Genomic DNA, 26,419 nt, shown 5'->3' on the forward strand with positions numbered 1-26,419 from the left:
GCCCATGAAGGGTCTCTTGGAGTTCAGTGCTGCACTTCATTGTTAGTCTAATGTCAAGGGATATACCTCCATCAATATTGTTAATAAATATTGAAGGTATATAAAGTTTAATGTCTTAACTTTGCTGATGATACTAAGGTTGGAAGAGTGGTTAATGACAGAAATTAGCATATATATATATATATATATATATATATACACACTACTGCAATAAGACCTAGAGAGATTAAGCAGATTGGATGAGGAGTGCAGTTAAGGTTTAACACTGACAGATGCAAGGTGCTGCGTATAGGTTGCAGTAATCCCAGAATAAAGTAATACACTCAGTATAGAACGTAAATGATCTGGGGAATTAATTGTACTGTTCAGGCATGAAGTTCTCTGAAAAGTTCAGGCAGGCTCTAGGATAGCTCACGTTGCTATACAGTCTAATAACTGTTTTCAAAATTCCCATATTAGAGGAGACCTGATTGAGTTGTTTAAGGGTTTGTATGGATTGAGTGAATTAATTCTTGATTGCAGCCTTGCTCAGACAATAGATGTAATGGGATAGAAATTTAAATGGAGAGAGTAGTTGTAGGATAGCTCTGCAAAAATTTGCTTTTATCCAGAGATAGTTTGTTGGCACAAACTTCCATCTGGTGTTGTTATTGTAGGTACTTTAAATAAATTGAAGGAAAAATCAGACAATTGGGATGGATAGGTGATGTGGTAGGTTTTTTTTGGTTGATTTTGTATTAGCTTTCTTCCTTGCAAAATTGATACTACTAAGTGTGTGTTCGTGTGCCGATTTGTGTCTTGGGTGGGTTGAAAAATCAGAATGACTCACAAGGAAAAAGCCTCCTCCTCCCTCTGCCTGGTATTAGCTGACTGCAGCTTTTATTGAAGAGGAATTTAGAAATTCCTCCAGTCATCAATGGGAATTGAACCCAGACTGAATCTCAGTTCCACTGAAGTTCATTGTAAATATGATGAAATTGTAACTAGATTATGTAGTAAGAGCATTAAAGCAGCGAAATAAAAACAAATGTTTCTCCCAAGATTGTCCCAGGGCTTCATTTCATTAGGGTGAAATTCTAAAGCTACACCTAAAATAAACTATTATTTTAGGTTTTATTGTTTAAAATTTATACACATAAATAGATAAGATTTTATATTACAAGTCCCCCTGATCTAACATATTGTCTAAACCAACTGATTTAAAGTACTGCTTCACATGTGAATTTTTTTTAAAAAGATTGCCAAATTTGTAACAATAGTACCACCTCCTGACATTTTCCAGCATGCATTTCAGATATCTTTCAGTGAAGTCAAATTTTCAAAAATAGCTTATTACCAAATTAAAATGTGTAATTGTTTATTAATCAATAAAAGAAAACAGTTATTTAAAAATAAGAATTAGCATTATCTTTATTTACATTGCTTGGATTTTAGTTTAGTTTGCTATTAGCAACTTCTTGATAGATAATATTTTTGGTATAGAAATTGTTGGATGGAGGGCGGAGTCTTCTTTGTGATGATTTAGTTTAGTAATAAATGTTTTTGATAAGTCTGTTTTTGTTGTTTTATTCAAAGATATTTGAGAATGCAAATGTTATAAATGTTAAGAATTAGTACTTATGAATATACATTAATATTTGTAAAATAATAAGAGGAGTTTACCTCGGTATAGTATGTAGAACACTTCCGTATGATACTCTCCAGAAATTAAAACGAAAAAATCAAAAAAAACTATTTAATGAGGCCAAAATACTTAATGTCCAATGTAATTATATGCGACTATTAATTGCAGAAACCGTTGAAATTAAATTACACGAGAATTCTGTTAATGTTCATTGGCCCATATTTGATCTCCGATTCATAGACCTGCATGCATGAAGACAAATAATCACTATTTAAGTTTCACATTCAATCCTATTCGGTAATTTTCATTCCTGTGATCACGACATACGGTCGAAAAGTGTTGTCAGCTTCAGGAAGGAAAATCGTTTTGAATATTTTCGTTAGGTTCTTTTTAATATTTTTAATTGTGTTAAATTGATTTAATTATGTTTAATTGGTTTTTAATTATTTTTTACTCTAATGTAAGTTTATCAATTTTTTTTTCGTTTTAATTTCTGGAGAGTATCATATGGAAATTTTCTACGTACTATATTGAGGTAAACTCCTCTTATTATTTTACAAATATTAATATCAATGTAGAACGTATTGAGCATTACAGTTCTGATTCATACTATCTAATTCATTTCTTTAAACTCTTATTGACTATTTCATTCACTTCCTGTCTCTCCAGGGGTAACCTATTGATACACACAATTATGGGGGATTTTTTGAACGGCTTTGTGCAAAATTACATTAAATCAACACTAAGATACTTGGCCCAAAGTTACCATATTTCTTTTCTAAAATATTGCCTTCAAAACAACATTGTTCCAAAGTTTGCCAGGGTTAATTTAAATCAAAAAATTTCGGGTGTAAAACAACTAACACTGGCCACGTTGTGTAATATCGTTAAGCTTGCCCTAAAATCTTGATATTCGAATAAACAAAAATACTTTTCCCAGGTTAGGAAACTTCGCGATAAATTAAAAAATTATCTACATCCGAACGATTGGTCTGTATTGAAGACCTCCATAGATTTGCGACGGGAAGCACAGGCCTCAGAGATAAAAAAAAAAAAAACAGACACGTTAATAAATTGCAAACATTATCGGAAAGACACGTTCATCCGAATTCTAACACATTGTCGTGGGCTTGCGACCAAGTACATATGAGTTGGGTGACACCCCCCACACACACAGTCACACAACGTACTACCACAGAATACATCAGCTAGTTCACGAACACCCCCTCACCCAGTATTCAATGAACCGACATATCAACAGGTTACAAATCTTTCCTCATGTACGCTATTGCAGGACCAGATTTCACTTTTATCCAAAGGATTAAATTATAATTTACCACCTCGAAAACTACCTAAAAAAACAATGCGTAATTGATATTGAATTTGGACTTCGTAATGTTCCACAAAAAGATTTATTTATTCAACACGTTAACCAAGTAGTGAATAACATAAAAGAAACACGACTTCCTAAATTGAATACAAATGACAGTTCAGTTTTGCGAGAACGTTGGGAAAATAAAGACATTATTATATAGAGGGCAGATAAAGGAGATACAGAGGTAATACTAGATAAACCTGATTATATTAATAAGTTAGATTCAGTTGTTTCAGGTACCTCCACTTATTTTGAAGTAGACGCAGTGCCGTTTACCAATTTGGTCAATCAATACAATAAAACGTTCAATCAAATCAATACAATATCGAAAAAACAACTACATTACTATGGCTCAGAGCCCTGAGTGCCAAGTGATTTTCTCAGTGATTTATAGAGTGCCCTTATTAAAGAAAAAGTTTTATTTATTTTCTAGTGTCTTTTTCTATTTCATTTACTTCCAATGGTTCTGTGCTTAAAGTATTAAGTAAGAACACAGAAAGGAAAACAGCCTTTCTTTATTTAGTATATATATTTTACTAATAACAAACAACTAACTTCTACAACCACTTGGTCACTGGTGGCACCGCTCCTGCTTCCACGTGGCTGGGCCGGTAACCTGGGGGATAAGACAACCCCCGGGGCTAAAAGGAGCAGAGATGGAAACAAGTGATTTTCCACGCTTAGAGCCGAAGAGCTCTCAATTAAATGACACACACGACACTGATCATGACTCCTCTATCTCAAAGAGAATGAAGAAAGACACTGGCAGACAGAAATTACCAGCCTTCCTGATTATACATTCTCTGTCAACGCAACCTGTCAGCAAGCTCTCCCCCTTCAAAATTCAGAGATGCCTCAAACATGCTGCAGGTTCACCAAAAATGGTGAAACATCTTCAATCCGGAGATTTGTTAATAGAAACCACCAATTCTAGACACTCTGACTACGTCTGACATCCTTGAGTGGAATCCCAGTTCAAATCACACCACACACCACCCTCAATTCTTCAAAGGGAGTGATCACTGAATGGGATTTATTGAACGTCCCCAAAGATGAAATAGTTCAAGAACTTAAAGAACAAAACGTCACTCAAGCAAAAAGGATCATGATCCGAAAAGGTGTGCAATTTAGTCCCTACCCAGAGTATAATTTTAACATTCAGTTCTCCAAACCATTCAGTTTAACATTCAGTTTAATTAAGTTTAATGTTAACATTTAACATTCAGTTCTCCAAATCTTCAGTATTAGAGCTGGAAAAGGAATTAGAAAATGTGAATTGGAATATCATCGGTTTGGCTGAAACAAGAAGAAGAAATTAATCACTTATAAGTTTATCAAGTGGAAATCTGCTGTACACCAATGGAAACAGTGAAAGGAGTGAAGGTGGAGTTGGGTATCTGGTCCATAAAGATTTTAAAAACAACATTTTGGAATTCAAAAGTACATCACCAAGGGTGTCAAGGCTAATACTCAAGATTTCTAAGAGGTACAAGCTAAAGATTATAAGGATTTATGCACCAACATCAAGCCATGATGATGAAGAGGTGAAGAAATGTACACCGAAATTGAGTCTTCTAGATGAGCAGAAAACCCACTACACTATTATTATGGGGGACTTCAATGCTAAGGTTGGAAAAAGGCAAAACTGTGCAGAAAGAGGAACTATAGGAAATTTTGGAATTGGTGAAAGAAATAAAAGAGGTGAAAGACTTGTGGAATTTGCAGAATCTCAAGGACTGTCAGTAATGAACACTTTTTTCAAGAAAAGGGTGAACAGAAAATGGACATGGAAGAGTCCAAATGGATTAACAACTAATAAAATCGACTTCATCCTCACTAACAGAAGATATATTGTGAATGATGTTACCGTCCTGAATAAGGTAAATGTTGGAAGTGATCACAGAATGGTAAGATGTACACTTGATATAGATAAAGGAAAGGAAAAAACTGACTCGAGTAAATAATACAAAGGTCTTTGAGATAACAGAGGAGGAGAAAAAGCAGTATGTACTGGAACTTAAGAACAAGTTTGAGCTTCTGCAGACTGCTGAGGACCAAGATATCGACGAGGAATATTACAACTTTCTGAAAGTGATAAAGCCCAAGAAACCTATAGGGAAACAGAAATCCAAAGAAGAAAAAATTAGTCAAGAAACACTTGTCATGATGAACCGAAGACGACAAATGAAGAGCAAGAAAAACACTGACAGGGAGAAAATTGAATATTGATGATTTAACACAAGAAAAGTAGAACAAGCATTAAGGGAAAACAAAGGATTTAAATCAACAGCCTTGAGCAGTAATACAGAAAGACAAATGATACTGAAACTGAAGAATAGCGATGGTGTACTTATAAACAGCAGAGAAGGCATAATTCAAATAGCAGAAGACTACTATAGAGAATTATACAAGGAGCGAGGGAATGATACCAGCAGTGGGGAAGATGGATTGCAAAGTAGCAACACATATGACATACCCAATATTCTTCCTGATGAGGTAGAACATGCATTGAAGAAAATGAAGAATTGGAAAGCCCCGGGGGAAGATGAAGTTACTGTAGAGTTGTTAAAATTGGGAGGAAGAGACATAACACAAAAACTGGCAAGGGTCTTCACAAAGTGCATTAGAAAAGGTGTGACGCCTAAGCAGTGGAATAATGCAATCATAGTTTTGCTGCATAAGAAAGGAGATAAATCCGAAATTGGAAATTATAGACCAATTAGCTTGTTATCCCACATCTACAAGTTGTTCACAAGGGTCGTTACTAACAGATTAGAAAGAATACTTCATGAGAATCAACCAAAAGAGCAAGCTGGCTTTAGGACAGGATTCTCAACTATGGATCACCTTCACGTAATATCACAGCTAATGGAGAAAGCAAATGAATATAAAACACCATTATGCCTGGCATTTGTGGATTATGAAAAGGCATTTGACTCCATACAGCATAAGGCAATGTTTCGGGCACTGGAAAGACAAGTCATAGATACCCCATATATTATGATTTTGAAGAAAATATATGAGAGTGCTACTTCCTTTATTAGACTAGACAAAGACAGTAGCACATTTAAAATCGAGAAAGGAGTTCGACAAGGAGACACAATATCTCCAAAGCTGTTTACTGCTGCCCTTGAGGAAGCTCTCAGAAGATTAGACTGGTCGCAGAAAGGAGTCAATGTGAACGGAGAGTACCTAAACCATTTACGATTTGCAGATGACATTGTGGTCATAAGCCACGATCCCAAAGAATTAGAGGAAAATCTTAATCAGTTATGCACAGTTAGTAAGGATTTTGGACTAAAGATGAATATGGCTAAAACAAAAGTAATGATGAACAAGTATGCCACGGAAAGGGAAATAATGATTGAAGGAGCAGTAATTGAAAAGGTGGAGTCATATACTTATCTGGGACAAGTTATTAGCTGTAATAATGATAAATGGCTGGAAGTCAAGAGAAGAATAAATTTTGGATGGATAGCATTCAGGAAATATAGTCACATACTGAAGAGCAATATCCCAGTTTGTCTGGGATATTGCTCTTCAGTATGTGTATACTCCCCACCATGACTTATGGAAGTGAAACTTGGGCACTCACTAAAAGAATGGAAGAGAAGCTGAGAACTACACAGCGAAGAATGGAACGAATTATATTGGGAATCAGACTATTAGATAAGAAGAGAAACACATGGATTAGGCAGCAAACTCAAGTAAAGGCCATTCTTATCAAAACTAAAGAACTAAAATGGTCTTGGGCAGGACACATAGCTCGAAGACATGATGACAGATGGACTAAGAAAATAACAGAATGGTACCCAAGAGGAGCTAGAAGAAAACCTGCAAGACAAAGGCGGAGATGGATAGATGAAATTCATGAGTTTTTGGGTAGTAACTGGACGGCCAGTGCTCAAAACAGAACGAACTGGAAAGTTGCTGGAGAGGCCTTCATCCTGCAGTGGATTGAAAATGGCTGATGATGTTCAGCCCTATATCCCGAATCCTCTAAGATGTTTTAAATGCTAGAAATTTGGCCATTGCCAGATAGCATGCTGTGGAGATGCAACTTGTGCAAACTGTTGGTGTAAACCTCATACACAAACAGAATGTAAGGCACCAACTCCACAGTGTACAAATTGCAAAGACAACCATCCCGCTTATTCCAAAGACTGCGACCTCTGGAAGTTGGGGAAAAAAATACAAAAATATAAAATTGAAAATAAGGTTTCCTATCAAGAGGCAAGAAAACAAGTAAAATTATGTATGCCAAAACACACCTATGCTTCTGCTACTCACAGTCACCAATCAGTAGCATGTCAGACTGAAGTGACCATTCCTCCAGACACGTCGATCTCCAACTGGGCTTGTTTAGGCCGCTTGGTCGAACATCCATCTCCACCAAACGTAGTAGACCAATGCAGCACCACTAACAGCAATACACCACTAACAGTTCCATCCCAGAGACCTTCCCATTGTCAAGCAGTAGATAATTTACAGAAATCAGATCCTGTTGAGGCAAAGCAATCTCATATATCAAACATAGACACAGATGACATAACTAACCAAGATCTGCTTGAAATACATGCAGATGGAGATATGGAAGAAAGCAATGACTCAGAACGCCTTAATTTTTAAAGAAAAGAAAAATCAAAACTCGAAAGAGGTAAACAAGCCACCCACAAAAAGCAGACAGACTCAACTTCCACCCACAGAACTAAATAATGGAACAGATCATACAGTGGAATTGGAGAGGTTTTTGCAGCAGTATTGACGATATTTATGAATTAATTCACCATTTCAAACCTGCTGCTATGTGCTTACAAGAAACAAATTTAACACCAAAAAATCTCCGTTTCAGTCAAAAATTATACCATCTTCAGAAAAGATCGATCTGAAACTAACAGCCCTCATTGAGGAGTAGCTGTACTTTGGAATCAAGAGTCCCTTCCAGGCACATTCCTTTGAAAACACCATTAGAAGCTGTTGCTACACGTATAGTTATCGGTATCACATTGACAGTGGTCTCGATATATCTTCCGCCAAACCATCCATGCACATTTCAGGATCTGGAAAACCTTATTTCTCAATTACCATCTGTCTATTAGGCGATTTTAATGGACATCATCCATTGTGGGGTTCACTGGTCTCAGATGGACGTGGCGAACTTATTGAAATGCTACTTGATAGAGAGAATCTGACACTGTTGAACACTGGCTTACCCACCTACATCCATTTTCCTACTGGGTCAAGTACTGCTATTGATCTCTCAATCTGCTCTCCGATCCTGTTCCCAACCATAGTGGACAGTACACAACAATCCTCTAAACAGCGATCACTTTCCGCTGATTTGTAGCATTCAAACCACCCATTTCAAACAAACATAAACAAAAACTCAATGGAAATTTTCCAAAGCAAGCTGGACAAAATTTACCAATCAAGTATCTTTTGATGAGGATATCATTACGTCTTTTTCTATTGACGCTGCCACTGAATATATTACAAAGCAGATACTAACAGCTGCAACAGCTGCCATCCCAAAGTCTCAAATAAGAAACCATCGGCATACCAATCACTGGTAGAATGGTGATTGCAATAAAGCGAAAAAGGAAAAAAATGCAGCACGGAATACCTTCCGCAAATATCCCACCACTGCCAACCTTATTAACTACAAGAAACTGAGAGCCAAAGCTCGTTTCATCCAGCGAAAGGCCAAAAAAGATTTGTGGGTAAAATTTGCCTCCTCAATCAACAAAGATACTGATACCCGAATAATCTGGTAAAAAATAAAGAAACTAAGTGGAAAATATCATGTATCACCTTCTATTATTAACTGGAATGGGAAGGAGATCTCTCCTGGAGAGATTGCCAATGCCTTAGGAACTGTGTTCTGTGAATTATCTGCTTCAAGCGCATATCAACAGTCTTTCCAAAAAATTAAAGCCGGAAATGCGAAAAGGAAACTTCAAAGCTACATGCCATTTACCCTATAAACAACCATTCACAATATCTGAACTGAAAGAAGCTATGTATACCTCAAAAAACAGTGCTCCTGGCCCCGACGGAATTTACTATATAATGCTTCAACATCTCAATCAGAAATCACTATCTTTATTGCTCAAACTTTACAATCGGATATTCTCAGAACATATATTCCTGACCTTCTGGCAACATTCTTATATAATAGCTATACCAAAACCTGGAAAAGATCATTCGATTCCACACAATTATAGACCAATTTCTCTTACCAGCTGCTTGAGTAAGACTTTGGAAAAAATGGTTCACCATCGTCTCACATGGTATATTGAATCCCGAAACATAATCAGTTTGATTTTCGAAAGAATAGATCATCCCTAGACCTCATGACAAAAGCCAAATCAATCATAAGGAATGCATTCATTAGAAATCAACATCTCGTCACGATATGCCGTGATATAGAGAAGGCTTTTGATACCACATGGTGATACGGCATCCTAAGAGATCTCCATTCTATTCATATGAGAGGGCACTTACCATATTTTATTCAAAGCTTTCTTCGACACAGGTCTTTCCAAGTTAAGTACCGGCAGGTTTTATCTCAAACATATATACAAGAAAAGGGAGTCCCACAGGGCTCTGTTCTTAGTGCCACTCTGTTCTCACTACGAATAAACAATATTACAAACTGCATTCCAAACACCGTTGACTCGTATCTCTATGCGGATGACCTTACCATATCCTGCCCTTCCCAGAATATGAACTATATTGAGAGGCATCTACAAATATCCATAAACAACATTGAATTATGGATGGCACAAAATGGATACAGACTGTCAAGCCACAAATCAACAGCCATACATTTCTGCACAAATCACAGAATGCATCCTGAACCTGAGTTGCACTTGGCCAATCACCCTATACCAATCATGAACAGTATTCGTCTCCTAGGGCTAATTTTTGATAAGAAATTAAATTTCCAGGAGCACATAAAATATCTAAGAACGTCTTGCGCAACGAAAATGAATATACTCCTGGTAATCTCCAGTACATCTTGGGGTGCAGATCGCTATACCCTGCTCCACTTGTATAAGTCCCTAATTAGATCTCGGCTAGACTACGGAGTACCTGTTTATGACTCAGCTAGGGAAAGTACCTTAGCGCGTCTTGCGCCCATCCAACATTCGTCTCTTAGGATAGCCCTAGGTGCATACAGAACATCACCGGTTCAGTCTTTACGTTGAGGCTCACGAACCTCCACTTAGCATCAGAAGAAAAACGTTGCTGATGAATTACTCAGCTAAAATTAAAAGCCTGCCTACTCATCCTGTTTGGCCACTCCTGCATGATCCTCTGTGGAAAACCCACTATACAAATAAACCCAGAACAATTCAGCCTGCTGGTATCAGACTGCAGATTCTAGCAGAAAGCTGGAACATCCAATTTGATAATATCCTCAGAGAATCAAAAGATCCAGATCTCCGCGGTCTACTCTCACACTTTCTTCTCTTGAATTACCTTGAGCAATGGGGTAAAAGTTCCATAGCAAAGATTAACATCCAACAACTACATTATGCTCGTACACAAAAGTACCCCGAATTCACCAAGATCTATACTGATGGTTCAAAGTCTGACAATCAAGTGGGTGCAGCTGCTGTCTTCCCTAATTCAACTATCTCATTTTCACTTCCAGTTGAATGTAGCAGTTATACCGCTGAGCTTCATGCCATTAAGCTTGCTCTGAAAAATATCTCACTGCTGTCAGTAAATAAAAGTATAATATATACTGATTCACAAAGTGCTATTTTAGCTTTGAAAGGCATTTCCTCACCTACCAATCCTTGATTAAAACTCATAAAACATAAGCTGATGCAGCTTCATGAATGTGCAGATGATGCTGCAAAGCATCCTTCTAATATAGCCTCAACAAATGATCTAGTCCCATATCCTGATTATAGACACAAAATACAGAGAACATGCATGGAACAATGGACACTTCTGTGGAAAATGCAAACAAATAACAAACTATTTCAAATAAAATCTGAACCACAATTATGGACTTCTAGTCTTCGTAAAAATAGAAAAGAAGTAATCTTAGCCAGAATCCGAATAGGTCACACTCACCTCACACATCTCTATCTGCTTACAGGGAATGATCCTCCTCAATGTGCAAACTGCTCGCAGCCACTTACAGTAAAACATATACTTGTCGAATGTAGCGTGTTTAACAACGCCCGACGAATGGCTTTTAGTTCCATCTCAGATCTGCAACAACCTCTGTCTCTCAATAGCATCATAGGTAAAGAAACATCTCTCTCTGAATTGTTTCTCTATTTAAAACAAATTCAAGTGTATGATCGTTTTTAACTGCTGTACAAGCAGTTCCCGTATGTAAAGTCAATTGATTTGTGAGGTGCAATATGGCCTAAGTTGCCCTTGCACCAAAAAAAAACAGAACAACAACAACAACTATGGCTCAGTTAAAGGAATTGAAGGCCAGAACATACAATATTCCTGCACTTTTCGGTCAAGTAAAATTACACAAGACTCGATTTCCTATTCGACCTATTGTTTCCTATAGGAACTCGGCATTTCCATCCTTAGCCACACATGCATATAACATTATAAAACTCTTTAAACAGGTAATACAATTTTGGATTAAGAACTACAATACATTATTTAATAATCTTAAAGACTGTAGACTTGGCGACAATGACAATTTATTCTCACTAGATGTTACCTCGTTATATACGAATGTAAATGTTGAATACACATTAGATATTATTTGGGATATGTTAAATAATAACTCGACACCGATTAATTATATGAAGCTACCTATTAAGGAAATTTTTCACTTAATTAAACTGTTAGTTGAGGCTAACTATATCACCTTTCGAGACAAGTTGTACAAACAAATTTTTGGATTACCGATGGGTTTGAGCCTGAGCGGCTTAATGTCAGAGATCTATCTCTCAATGGTTGAGCATATACATTTGACACCTTTTTGACCCCGTATCCATACTATGGGAGGTATTTAGACGATGCTCTAGTTATTACTGATAGTAGTACTATCCAAGACATTTTACATTCGTTTAATAATATTCATTCTAGACTTCAATTTACATTGGAAAGGGAGGATACGAATACAAAGTCATTAAACTTTCTAAATTTCATGCTAACTCGGACTCCAATTTAGCATCTATCGAAAATCTACAAACACCGGTATGCTTCTACATTATAATAGCTATCACTCATTCACCTACAAAAGATCGATTATCTTTAATCAATTTCTAAATGCCTATAAATATTCAACGATGGAATCTGCTTTGGGATCAGAAATACAAATATTAACTAACAGGTTCTTAAACAGGAGTTATCCCCTGCCACAATAAACCAAATTAAGGAACAGGCTAAGGATAGGATACAAAATACTACACCAACCAACAATAGTAATATCAAAAAATACTTTATTTCTGTCCCATATGTTGAACAGTGGCCCAACTGTTGAACAGCTTAATAGATTCTTTAAAGATACCAAATTTAAAATTGTGACCAATAAGGAAATTACACACTATACTGAACAATCGCTCGGTTCTTTCCACGTTCGCAACACAAATTAATGACCTGGTATATACAACATTTCTTGTGGTGATTGTGACTCGTCTTACCAAGGTTCGACGCATTATTCTCTGAATATTCGTGTAAATCAACATGAAGCCTCAGTTCGTGCTTCTCATTCGGCAGCATCAGAATTAGCCTTTCATGCCATTAACGAAAAGCATACTTTCTTATTTAACGAGGCCAAAATACTTAATGTCCAACGTATATACACCACTATTAATTGCAGAAACCCTAGAAATTAAATTACACGAGAATTCTGTTAATGTTCATCGGCCATATTTGATCTCCAATGCGTGGACCTTTACACAAAGACAAATAATCACTATTTAAGTTTCATGTTCAACCCTATTTGGTAATTTTCATTTCTGTGATCACGACATTACGGTCGAAAAGTGTTGTCAGCTTCAGGAAGGAAAATCATTTTGAATATTTTCGTTAGATTCTTTTTAATATTTTTAATTGTGTTAAATTGGTTTTTAATTATTGTTTACTCTAATGTAAGTTTTTGATTTTTTCGTTTTAATTTCTGGAGAGTATCATATGGAAGTGTTCTACGTACTATATTGAGGTAAACCCCTCTTATTATTTTACAAATATTAATATCAACGTAGAACATATTGAGCATTATAGCTCTGATTTATACTATTGAATACACATTAAGTATGATTCCTACAACATACGCAAAGTGACCAATTTACTTTATCAAGAGTTATGCTGGATTCTGTGATCGATTTGTCTAGTTTTTGCGATCCAAGTGGCTTGCAAAGTGCCATGATTGATGGTTATAAAGGTAAAAAAATAATGGTCCAGTTTAACGTACATTGGTTAGTTTATTCATTCAGTAAATTCCCTTTCTGGTGAAATGTTTTTTTATTTATGTCTCTCATTTATGTTTTTTTTTTCTTGTCAAATGAATCCAAGGAATAGTTAGGGAATAAGAAAACCAAAACGAACAGACAAACTGCCCACATCTGCATTTGTTCTCATATATCTGTAGTAATAAAAACACACATGAAATTCTTTATTATCAAGTGTTATCGTTGCACATAATAATATAATATTTTTATCAACTATCCTCATTGTGCATATTGTATAATTGATTTACAATGTCAATTAGTCATTTGCACAAATGCATCAGTTATTTAATTTTGCATTTATAAATTAAATCATTAAATGTGCAATGTGTAGTGCATATAAAAATCAACTATTATTCCAGATTTTATTGTTTAAAATTTATACGAAGAAATGAATGCAGTTTTACATTAGATTGGTATTTCATTCTCAATAAATATATTTTTAGGTTCATCAAATTTTCATAATCCTTCTCGCAGTATAGTCAGAAATGTTGGAATGAGGCAAGAACTTTCAAAATTACAACTCTACATGAAGCAGTTAAACACCACTAATAATGCAATCAAAAAAGAATTATCAGAAGTGAAAGCAAAGGTAAGCTATTTGACAGATAATATGACAGAACAAATAACATTTAACACATTTTTAAACATTGTACTATATTTTAAGACTAGTCCTTAAAATTGATACAATAGTCTCCTGGTTTACAATTTCATTTTATGGATACTTTTGATGTACAAGCACAAATCTTGATCTTTATGAACTTTTGCTTAGCTTCAGTAATTTCTTAAGATATCATCATTTGAAAGTAAAATGAGTGAGGACGAAATAAATTATTCATTATTATTAATTCTGCAGCTGTGGTTTTTACTTTTTTTTTTTTTTGTTAATCTGGTGTAGAAATCTTTTACTGATATTTATTAGATAGTATGAATCAGAGCTGTAATACTCAATATGTTCTACGTTGATAATAATATTAGTAAAATAATTTACCTCAATATAGTACATAGAACACTTCCGTATAATACCCTCCAAAAATTAAAACAGAAAAACCGAAAAAATTGACAACTTACCGGTACATTAGAGTAAAATATAAATAATTAAATAATCAATTTAACACAATTCAAATCAATTTAAAACAATTAAAAATCAAATTAATGCAATTAAAAGAATCTAATGAAAATATAACGGAGGAAGGAAAATCGTTTTGAATATTTTCGTTAGATTCTTTTAATTGCATTAATTTGATTTTGAATTGTGTTAAATTGATTATTTAATTATTTATATTTTACTCTAATGTACCGGTAAGTTGTCGTTTTTTTTCGGTTTTTCCGTTTTAATTTCTGGTATTATACGGAAGTGTTCTACGTACTATATTGAGGTAAACTCCTCTTATTATTTTACTGATATTTATTGTACAGTATATCATTATTACAATCACAAAAGTTCAGAAAAGGAATATTTAAAAAAATAAATACAATACACACTGCCAAATATGGCTACCACAAGACTAAATCACTGTTAGACTTTTGAATTAGATTTTATTGATATTTGTGTCATTGGTGTTGGTGAATGTATTATATTAACTCAGCAGTGGTGGCAGGTCACCTCACAGGTGTCCCTCAAAATAATGATTCCCCATTAATCAATGATTAAAAATAAATTTTTCTACTTTCCTAAATATTGTAGTAAACTTTAATTGCAATTGTTACCCACCACTGTTTTTTCAACTATTTGAATTTTGAAAGGCTTATTATTGTTTTCACAGCAAAACAATAAAACAAAACCATGTACTGTGAAGGGTTCCAAATTTGAAATGAATTTTGAAATAAGCTTGAAAATGGAAGTAACTAATGGTATAAAATATACATAATAAGTAAAAAAAAAAAAAAAAAAAACACCGCCTTTTTCTGAGGAAAGAAAATCGTTTTTCAAAATTTGCTTTAAAATTAAAAAAAATTTTACATAAATTTTTAATTTTGTTTAATTGATTTTTTAAATTGTTTTCAATTTATTTTTTACTGTAATCATTTTGTGTTAATGTTAATTCGTTTTAATTTCTGGAGAGAAATTACAACGAATGATGCATAGAATACAGAAGTGTTCGATGCATCATTTTGAAGTAAATTTCGCTTATTCTTCTACAAGTTTTTTTAAAGTATTTGTCTCTGAGTGCCAAGTGATTTTTTTTTTTTTTTTCTGTGTCCAATATATATAGTACCCGAGAGAAGAAACTTACTCTCTGAGGGCTAAAAGGAGCAATAATGAACAACAAACACAGCTTATAGATCTTATAAATGAATTTTATGCAAAGAGGCAGTAAAAAAACAAGGGGAAAAAAAAAAAAAAAAAAGGAATTGGAAGCCCTGCTCCTCTTACTAATACAGCAGACTCTCGATTAACCAGGATCGGATTAACTGGGACACTTCAAGCCTCCAAATAAATAAAAAAATAAATAAATAAAACAAATCATAAAATTCAAGTAATGACTAGAATACGGTAGTTATAAACAGATGTCTTGCAAGTCGGAAATAAACGACAAGAAGCGGCATTATAAGTCGTCATTGGTAAATTAGTGTACCCATTCTCTTGCAACCCTATTGTCTTCACATCCGCCGCTCAAAATAAAAAAAAGAGAGAGAACAAATGTTTAGTTTGTTTTAGTGCATTGTTTCAATTGTTGTGTTCCGTTGCACTTTGGTTCTTGACACCATGAATTGTCAAACTAATAGAGCAAGCTTATCTGCGAAAAGATCTAAACCTCCCAAGCACTTCCTAATTCATTTCACAAATATACATGGTCTCAATTCTAATCTCAACGATGTCCATTTCCACTTGCAGTCTGCCAAACCCCATGTACTTTTTCTGACAGAATCTCAGTTATCGATTGATTCAACTACTGCTCATCTCAGATGCCCAAATTATTCGATGTATGATTCCTTTCACCTCAAAGGTGGTACTTGTGCATATGTCCGTTCTGATATTCCCTGTCAGAGACTTGGCAATTTGGAATCTCCTCTCTTTGATCTTCTCTGGCTTAAAATCTCTCTACCTCATTGTGTCAAATTCATCTGTTGTCTCTACTGTTCTCCCAACTCCACTAATCACTTGGAGCTCGTTGACTTCCTCTCTTTGCAACTTGACTTTCTTCAGTTCAACTTTCCTAACAGTGAGGTAATTTTCCTTGGTGATTTTAATGTTCACCACTCCAGCTGGCTTCCGTTTTCTAGTCACACCGACCCAGCAGGTCGAAATGCTGAGGCTTTTGCAATTACTAATGACCTAGCACAGATTGTTCATTTACCTACAAGAATACCGGACAATCCTAATCATACAGCCAATACGCTTGATCTTTTTCTCACAAACAACCCTTCTAAGTACACGGTCCTTTAGGCACTTCAGACCACAACTTGGTGATTGTCTCTTCTCCAATGGAACCTTTATCTCTTGGCTATTCCCAATCTCCTGTTGTTTGGCATTACAGGAATGCAAAATGGGATGACCTGCAAGACTTCTTTTCCTTGGTCGGATTACTGTTTCAAAACTTCTGATGTCAACATTTGCTCAGATCGTGTCAGTGAAATTATTCTTGCAGGAATGGAATCCTTTATCCCACACTCTACTTTAAAATCTCGTCCTTTATCTAAACCTTGGATTTCCAATAAATGTGGTGAGGCTGTTCAAGAGAAGAATGTTGCATATTGTAATTGGCTTGTTTCTAATTCTTCAGTTTCATTTTCTGCCTACACCAAAGCTCGCAACAATTGTAAAGCAGTTATTAATCAGTCCAAACTAGAGTTTGAACAGGCTAAGAGTAGAAAACTTGCTTCTTGCCCTAATGGTAGCCGAGCATTCTGGTCTCTTGCCAAAGCTATTGGGCACAAATTTTTGCCCATCTCTACTCCCACCTCTGTCCAAACCAGATGGTTCTGTTGTCACTTCAGCCAAGGATAAAGCTGACCTGTTAGCATCCCATTTTTCTTCCAGCTCATATATTAATGATCTTGGTAAAACACCTCCCAACATTCCCAACACGCTACATTCAATGCCTCCTGTGGTCTTCCGTCAAAAGGATATCAGAAGGATTTTGATGAATCTTGATGCTAAGAAAGCTCCAGGTCCTGATGGTATTTCTCCACTTGTTCTCAGAACCTGTGCTCCTGAACTTACTCCTATTCTTTGCCGCCTTTTTTCGCTTTCTTATTCCAAAGGTTTTTTTCCCCTTCTTCTTGGAAATTTGCTCATATCCAGCCAGTTCCTAAAAAAGGTTACAAATCTGTCCCATCCAATTATCGTCTCATTGCAATTACTTCTACTCTTTTTAAAGTAATGGAGAAATCAGTTAACTGCCAACTCTTAAACTACCTAGAAACCTTCCGTCTGATCAATGATCGCCAGTATGAATTCCGTCAGTGTCGATCCACTGGTGATATTCTGGCTTATGTTACCCATTTATGGACTAATTCAATGGAAAGGTTTCTGTGAAACACAAATAGTTGCTCTTGACATCTCAAAGGCTTTTGATCGTGTTTGGCATAAAGGTCTTCTAAACATGCTTCCATCTTATGGTTTGCCAACTGTTTTTAGGAATTGGTTATCCAGTTTTCTCTCTGATCGCTCACTGAGCGTGATGGTAGATGGCTCTATGTCTTCTAACTTCTCCACTAATGCCAGTGTCCCCCAAGGTTCAGTTCTTTCCCCCACTCTTTTCCTCTTGTATATTAATGACCTTCTTTCATTGACTGGAAATCCTATCCATAGTTTTGCTGATGATAGCACATTTCATTCCACTTTCCATTTTGAGAAACCTTGTCCTGCTCAATCAGCTTCAAGTTCTTGAAAATCTGCTAGCAATTCCTTAAATGCCGATCTTCAGGTAATTCTCCAGTGGGGCAAAGACAACTTAGTTGATTTCAATCCTTCTAAAACTCAGTCTTGTCTTATCTCGCAAAAAGGATTCTTCTGCTCCTATGCTTATCTTTAGTGACACTCCGATTTCTAGGCAAAATGATATATCTCCTTTGGGGATTACCCTGACTTCTAATCTCTCTTGGCACAAGCACATTACAAATATTGCTTCCTCTGCATCTAAAAAACTTGGTTTTCTCTTTCGCTCTCGGCATTACTTTTCTTCCAAACATCTGCTCACTCTGTATAAATTGCAAATTCGCCGTGCCATGGAATATTGTTCCCACATCTGGGGTGGTGCCCCCAAAACCTCTCTCAGGCTTCTTGATTCCATTTAGAAGAGGGCAGTTAGGTTAATTAATGATTCATCTCTAACAGAGTCTCTCCACTCGTTTTCTCATAGACTTACTGTTTCTGCTGCATGCCTCTTCTACAGATACTTCCATGGGCACTGTTCTTCTGAATTGGCTTCTATAATTCCCGCGCTCTCTTTCAAAACAGTCCGAACACGTGCCGCCACCAGCCAACATCCATTTACTGTCCAACTTCAAACCCACAGAAGCAACTTTTCATCTTCCTCATTTATTCATTCAACTGCCATTTTCTGGAACAACCTTCCTTTCTCTTGATATGTATTTTCTGAAAATTACAATCTACAGAAGTTCAAGTCCAATGTCAACAAATATCTTCTTTCATCTTCTCCACCTCCAACCCAAGCACGGTACTAAGTACTATAGGTTCTAATACCGCTCATGTTTGGGGTTCACATAAAAAAAAAAAAAAAAAAAAAAAACAACGCAGAAAGACAAATTTTGTCCGTTATTTTATGTCAGGGATGTTGAAATTTTTTTTGTAGTAATTTTTTTTTTTTTTTTTTTTGAAATCGCAAAAATTATGGGTAAACGCAGAGTTTTGTTTAACTTTCAGTTAAACAAAAACTTGAAATTATTCAAAAGTTTGAAAACGGTGCATCCTTTAAATCTTTAAAGAACCATTATAATGTTAGTGACCAAACCATACGCAACATCATAAAAAATAAAGGGAAGCTATTAGATTTAAAATTGACATGCAATTTATTGGACACGCGAGTAGTACGTTTTAAGTTTTTTATCTATCGCCATATTTTTTATGTGGTTGCTGAACATTTTTCGATACAATAAGTCCCCGACTTAAGCAACTATGGATTTACATAAATTTTTTTTCACTCTATTTTTTTTTTTAGGATTGTAAAATTAAAAAAAATAAAATAAATAATAAAAAGCAATCAATAACAACTATCACGGCACGCACAAATGAGGTACGGAGTAACAAGCAAAAAATATAAGAAAGATGAGAAGATTCTTACAATTTATTTATGGTTTTTTTTCATATGATTGAAGATTTCAGTGAAGAGGACACACATTTCACCATAAAAATGTAAAAACCCACAGCATTCCAGCTATCGGTATTTTCGCAAATGCAATAAAATCAAGTTTACTACCCATTTATAATTAGATGCACGAAGAGAAAAGCCCAAATAACACGGAAAATACAATTTGTTTTTATTGTTTTATAGTAGTGACTAGTGACCTCCAAAAATGTGCTTTAGTAAATTGTGAGCTTGTGCCTTAACCCTGTGAAGTTCTTTACAGAAAATTTCATTTTGACAGTTATCATGGTGCCGACTAAGTGACAGTGGTACTAGTAAATCTACCAAGAAAAGGAAAGTGATCGATTTGGATTAGAAAATTAAACTAATAAAAATGTATGAAAATGGTGAGAGATTAACAAGTAATGCCCTGAATTCAGATTTGTCAATAAAAATATAGTAGTAATTTGTTATTAGTCATTCCCGAGTTACCTAAAACTCAATGAAGTAAGAAGTTATGTCTTAGCTTACGTATGTCGAGGACTTCTGTATTTTTGGATTAACCAGGAAATCGATTAACTGGGATTTGTTATTTTACCATCTATCCCAGAAAATCGAGAGTCTACTGAACTGCACTCCTTGAAACACACCTTGCCAGACCATCTATTGAGTAAGCTCTCCCCATTTTTAATTCAGAAATGTCTTGAAAATGTGATTGACCCTCCAAAAATGATTTGTAGACCAGAATCTCAAAAGCTTCTAGTAGAGATGAGTGAGCATAAACACTCGAATAGTTAAAAAGGTTTGACTTTTTGTGGAATTCCTACAAAGATTACCATGCATGCAACTCTGAACTCCTAAAGGGGTAATAGCACAGTGGGATCTCCTTAAAATGATGACTAGCATGCAAAATGACAACTTTTTTTTTATGAAAACCCCAAACATGAGAGGTACTAAGTACTGTAGAACCTATAGTACTTAGTACCATGCTTGGGTTGGAGGTTGCAAAGACGAGAGAAGATATTTGTTGACATTAGACTTGAACTTCTATAGATTTTAATTTCCAGGAAAGCCATATGAAGAAAGTTGTTCCAGAAAATGGCAGTTGAATGAATAAACAAGGAAGATGAAAAGTTGGTTCTGTGAATTTGAAGTTGGAAAGTAAATGGATGTTGGCTGGTGTCGGCACATGGACTGTTTTGAAAGAGAGAACGGTAATTATAGAAGCCAATTCAGAAGAACAGTGCCCATGGAAGTATCTGCAGAAAAGGCATGCAGCAGAAACAGTACATCTATGATACAGTGAGTGGAGAGACTCGGTTAAAGATGAGTCATTAATTAACCTAACTGCCCTCTTCTGAATGGAATCTAGAAGCCTGAGAGAGGTTTTGGGGGCATTGCCCCAGATATGGGAACAATATTCCGTTGTAGGGTGGATTTGCGATTTGTACAGAGTGAACAGTTGTTTGGAAGAAAAGCTGTTTGGTTTTCTCTTTTAGAAGGATTGAAATCAAATAAGTTGTCTTTGTCCCACTGGAGAATTACCTGGAGATCGGCATTTAAGGAATTAGTAGCGGATATTCGCTACTTTGTGCTATCATCAACAAAAGTATGGATCGGATTGCCAGTCAATGGAAGGTCATTAATATACAAGAAGAAAAGAGAGGGGGAAAGAACTGAACCTTGGGGAACACCAGCATTAATGCAGAAGTTAGACGACCGAGAGCCTTCTACCATCACCCTCAGTGAGCGATCAGAGAGAAAACTGGACAACCAATTGCAAAAAGGAGTTGGCAAACCGTAAGAAAGAAGCTTGTTTAGAAGACCTTTACACCAAACACGATCGAAAGCATTTGAGATATCTACAGCAACTGCTTGTGTTTCACCAAACTTTTCCATTGAATTTGCCCATAAATGGGTAACATAAGCCAGAATATCACCAGTGGATCGAAACTGATATAATCCATACTGGCGATCAGCAGAAGGTTTCTAGATAGTTTAAGAGATGGAGGTTAATTGATGTCTCCATTACTTTTGAAAGAGTAGAAGTAATTGCAGTGGGCTGATAATCGGATGGGAGTGATTCATCACCCTTTTTAGGAACTAGCTGGATATGAGCAAATTTCCAAGCAGAACAAAAAACACCTCTGGAATGAGAAAGTGAAAAAAGGCGGCAAAGAACAGGAGTAAGTTCAGAAGCACATGTTTTGAGAACAAGTGAAGAAATGTCATCAGGACCTTGAACTTTCTTAGTATCAAGATTGGTCAAAATCATTTTGACATCCTTTTGATGAAAGATCACAGTAGGCATTGAATGGAGCATGTTGGGAATGGGAGAGGTGTTTTACCAAGATAATTAATACATGAGCTGGAAGAAAAATGGGATGCTAGCAGGTCAGCTTTATCCTTGGCCGAAGTGACAACAGAACCATCTGGTTTTGACAGAGGTGAGAGTAGAGATGGCAAAAGTTGCGGTCAATAGCTTTGGCAAGAGACCAGAATGCTCGTCTACCATTATGGCAAGAAGCATGTTTTCTACTCTTAGCCTGTTCAAACTCTAGTTTGAACAGGCTAAGAGTAGAAAACTGATTAATAACCTGCTTTACAATTGTTGCTAGCTTTAGTGTGGGCAAAAAATGAAACTGAAGAATTGGAAACAAGCTAATTATGATATGCAACATTTCTTCTCCTGAACAGCCTTAGCACATTTATTGGAAAACCAAGGTTTAGATAAAGGTCGAGATTTTAAAGTGGAGTGTGGGACAAAGGATTCCATTCCTACCAGAATAATTTCACTGACATGATCAGAGCAAATGTTGACATCAGAAGTTTGGAAACAGTAGTCCAACCAAGGCAAAGAAGAAAAGAAATCTCGCAGGTCATCCCATTTTGCATTCTTGTAATGCCAAACAACACGAGGTTGGGAATAGCCGAGAGATAAAGGCTCCATTGGAGAAGAGACAATCACCAATGTGATCTGAAGTGCCTAAAGGACCACTCACTTTGACCGTGTGCTTAGAAGGGTTGTTTGTGAGAAAGAGATCAAGCGTGTTGGCTGTATGGTTAGGATTGTCCGTTATTCTTGTAGGTAAATGAACAATCTGTGCAAGGTCATTAGTAATTGCAAAAGCCTCGGCATCTTGACCAGCTGGGTCCATGTGACTAAAAAATGGCAGCCAGCTGGATTTGTGAACATTAAAATCACCAAGGAAAATTACCTCATTGTTAGGGTTCCTCCGTAGCCAGGTTGGAAGGAACAGTAGTGCGTATCACATGCTTCTTGATTAGACTGGGGTTCGAGCCTGTCACCACCAAATATGGAAGATGCGGAAAGGTCAGGGAATGACCACTGCATATCCCGGAGCAATATGGCCTTAGTTGCTAATGCTCCTAAAAACCAAAAAATAGCAACCTCACTGTTAGGAAAGTTGGATTGGAGAAAGTCAAGTTGCAAAGAGAGGAAATTGAAGAGCTCCAAGTGATTAGTGGAGTTGGGAGAACGGTAGAGACAACAGATGAATTTGACAGAATGAGGTAGAGAGATTTTAAGCCAGAGAAGATCGAAAAGAGGAGATTCCAAATTACCAAGTCTTGACAGGGAATATTGGAACAGAAATATGCAAAAGTACCACTTTTGAGGCGAAAGGAATCATACAGCAAATAATTTGGGCAACTAAGATGAACAGTAGTTGACTCAACCGAAAACTGAGATTCTGGCAGAAAAAGTACATGGGTTTGGCATCCTGCAAGTGTGAAATGGACATTGTTGAGATTAGAATTGAGACCACGTATATTTTTGAAATGAACAAGAAGTGTTTGGTAGGTTTAGATCTTTTTGCAGATAAGTTTACTCTATTAGTTTGTCAATACAGGTGTATTCATTAGTAAGAAAAAGTTGGAGGATGTGCTGTATGAAGTAATGAAATTTTTGGATATGGCTTACATATGGTAAGAATATACCCAGATCCTTGACATAACGTGGCCTCGACAATGACCCCCGTATACACACTACTCAGATTCCCTCCAGTCACTGTCTGACAGAGTAGAGGTAGCAAGATTATACCCTAGCTGATCCGGAAGTCTCCTAAAGAGTTACCAATAGGTTCGATCTGGTGTACTAATTAGCGGCCTGCCTGTGAACACCATTTTACAGCTGTACCCTCGAAATGTAAGGAAGATTGGATCTCGCCATGATGTCTATCATAACCTCAAAGTCATCAGTCATATTGCATGATGGAAAAGATGGGAAAGGGTTGACCGGAACTTAGCTCTGGAGACTAAACATGGGTTCCACCACTTCAGGCCAACTGGTGGTATTGCACCGGTTGATGAGAGTCATCTACCACCTAGTATTGCCTGGTAAAACAGAGGGGGCGGCATTCCTCCATGTGGTGTGGGCACCACACCTCGACCCCTGCTTATGTTGGTTCACACCAGGGTTGTCACCCACAGTAAGTGTGCTTGTGCTTGGGGGTTATACCCAGGATTACTAACAGTCCCACCATCGTGAAGGTGCAAGCAACTATCGTTTTAGCACGTATTACTAGCTAAAAGAATAGTTATCAAGAAAGATGGAATACTTACTTACTCCTGCTGAGATAATCATTCTGGCATTTAAAAGACTTTATAGGCCATCAACCATGAAAGCTGGATATCTAAGATTCAAAATTCAACCTTGCATTCTCAACTCCAGTCTGGTGTTTTAAGTGCCAAAAATTTGGTCACTCAAGCAGTGTGCATGGGTATAACCATCTGTACTTCCTGTAGTTCAAAGGAACATATTCATACAGACTGTACTACTGAAATACAATGTTGACCATACTGTCAGGTAAATCATACAGCATACTCGTGTACCTTGTATTTGAATAAAATACAAATTCAAATACAAGAAGCAAAGAAACAGTTTTTAGATCACCTTGCTGTGCTTCAGTTGGCCTAAAGCAACACTCCATAACAATGCAGACTGCTTCTTCAGTTCCCCCAAGTATTTTAGTATCTGGCTGAGAACGAACAATCCTCCTTAAAAGAATAATCTCTCCAACAGAATGCAACTAATTTGGTAAATACACCATTAACAATACTGCCAGATAAAAATACAGTACAGCAGCCAACAGAACAATCAAGAAGCTCTGAAAGAGATGAGCAAAAATTCAGTACTGATACTGTGGACATGAATGAAAAACCACACAAAGATGATCCAGTTCTTGAAATTCATGCGGAGGAAGATATGGATATCGGCAGGCCGCTATTCCCAAAAAAGGGACAAAAAAACAGAAGTAGGCAGGTGCAAATAAAGTACCTCCCATATGCAGACGTCTTATAAACTCAAATAACGCACACATTAGCTCAATGGAACTTGTTGACTCTGAATCAAACTTAGGTGTCCTATATGAAGTATTTGGTGAATATAAGCCTGTCATTCTTTGTCCACAGGTCAAATTGCTGTGACCGTATATTATATAGAAAGGATATAACTCATTGAAGAGTGGCATTGCTCGTAAACTCCAGAACACTCTCTAGACCTATATCTCTGTAAACACCTTTAGAAGCAGTTGCAGCTCAGGTTATGATTGGGACAGCAATAACAGCAGTTTATTTCTATCTCTAGCCCAACCATTCATACACATGTTCATATGAATCATTTATTGATGCAGTTACCAACCTTTTTTGATATGTTGGGTGATTGGAATGGGCATCACTTCCTGTGGGGCTCGTTCCATCTTGATAAGAGGGACAAATAATTGAAAAATTTCTTGAAAGGCACAATTTACCATTGTTATATTATGTCATTCGCATATATGTGCATTTCTCATCAAGGTCATCTTCTGCATTTGACCTTTTAGTATGCTCTCCAATTACTGATAACACTTGTTATAGTGACTATTTCCCAGTGTTATGCACACTAGACTAACTCTCCTCCTCAAACTGAAATAAAAGCAATCTAGAAGTTTGACAAAGCTAATTTAGATGAAATATCAAAAATGGCACATTCAGATATGTAAACTATCAACTCTCACCATTGGCTTTGCAGTAAACTATATCAATCACTAGATACAAAAGAGAAGAATAAATACTGGAATTTATTTCACAAACACCCAACCACTTCCAATCTGATAGAATTTAAGAAAGCAAGAACTAAAGTCTGTCACCTACAATGAGTAAGAAAGAATCATGACCCCAATACACCTCCACTATAAATAGAACCATAAACATTGCAAGAGTTTTGAACAAAATCAGAAGGATTAATGGGAAATGCTTTCTGTACCCACTACAATACTACTAAAAGAGAAAGAAATCAGTGATTCTCTGAAATTGCAAATTCTTTAGGTAAGACATCTGAAATGCTTTCAGTTGTAACTGTTTATGAGCCACCCACTCAATCACATGAAGTACAGGCAGAAAAATATAATTTGAATTTTAATACTACACGGAAACTTCCATATAATGTATCTCTTACTGTCACTGAATTACTCAGTGAACTTACATGATTAAAGAATAGTGCTGCAGGCCATGATGGAGTTTATCATACCACGATGGATCATTTAAATGAAGAGTCCCTAACTACTCTTCTACAACTGTTTAACAGAATTTTCAATAAGGTTAGTACCCTGCCAGCTGGTATCATTCTATTGTTTAACATTCTTAAAGTGTGGGAAGGACCATGCAGCTCAATTAAATTATCAACCTTGCTTTAACTAGTCTTTTAAGAAAAACATCGGAAAAA

The 26,419-nt window shown here is 36.2% G+C and overlaps 1 protein-coding gene across 1 annotated transcript in view; it reads left to right on the forward strand.

Moving 5' to 3' along the window:
• The window catches only part of pall (F-box protein pallbearer), a 141,425-nt gene that overhangs the window by 65,863 nt on the left and 49,143 nt on the right, over positions 1–26,419 (forward strand). The window contains exon 4 of the mRNA XM_090375333.1: positions 13,888–14,033. Within this exon, the coding sequence (XP_090231459.1) occupies positions 13,888–14,033 (146 nt within the window). The remainder of the gene's footprint in view (positions 1–13,887; positions 14,034–26,419) is intronic.

This window comes from Mastigoproctus giganteus, chromosome 6 (genome assembly GCF_048544385.1).
Source record: "Mastigoproctus giganteus isolate SK-2022 chromosome 6, ASM4854438v1, whole genome shotgun sequence".
Classification (NCBI taxonomy): domain Eukaryota; kingdom Metazoa; phylum Arthropoda; class Arachnida; order Uropygi; family Thelyphonidae; genus Mastigoproctus; species Mastigoproctus giganteus.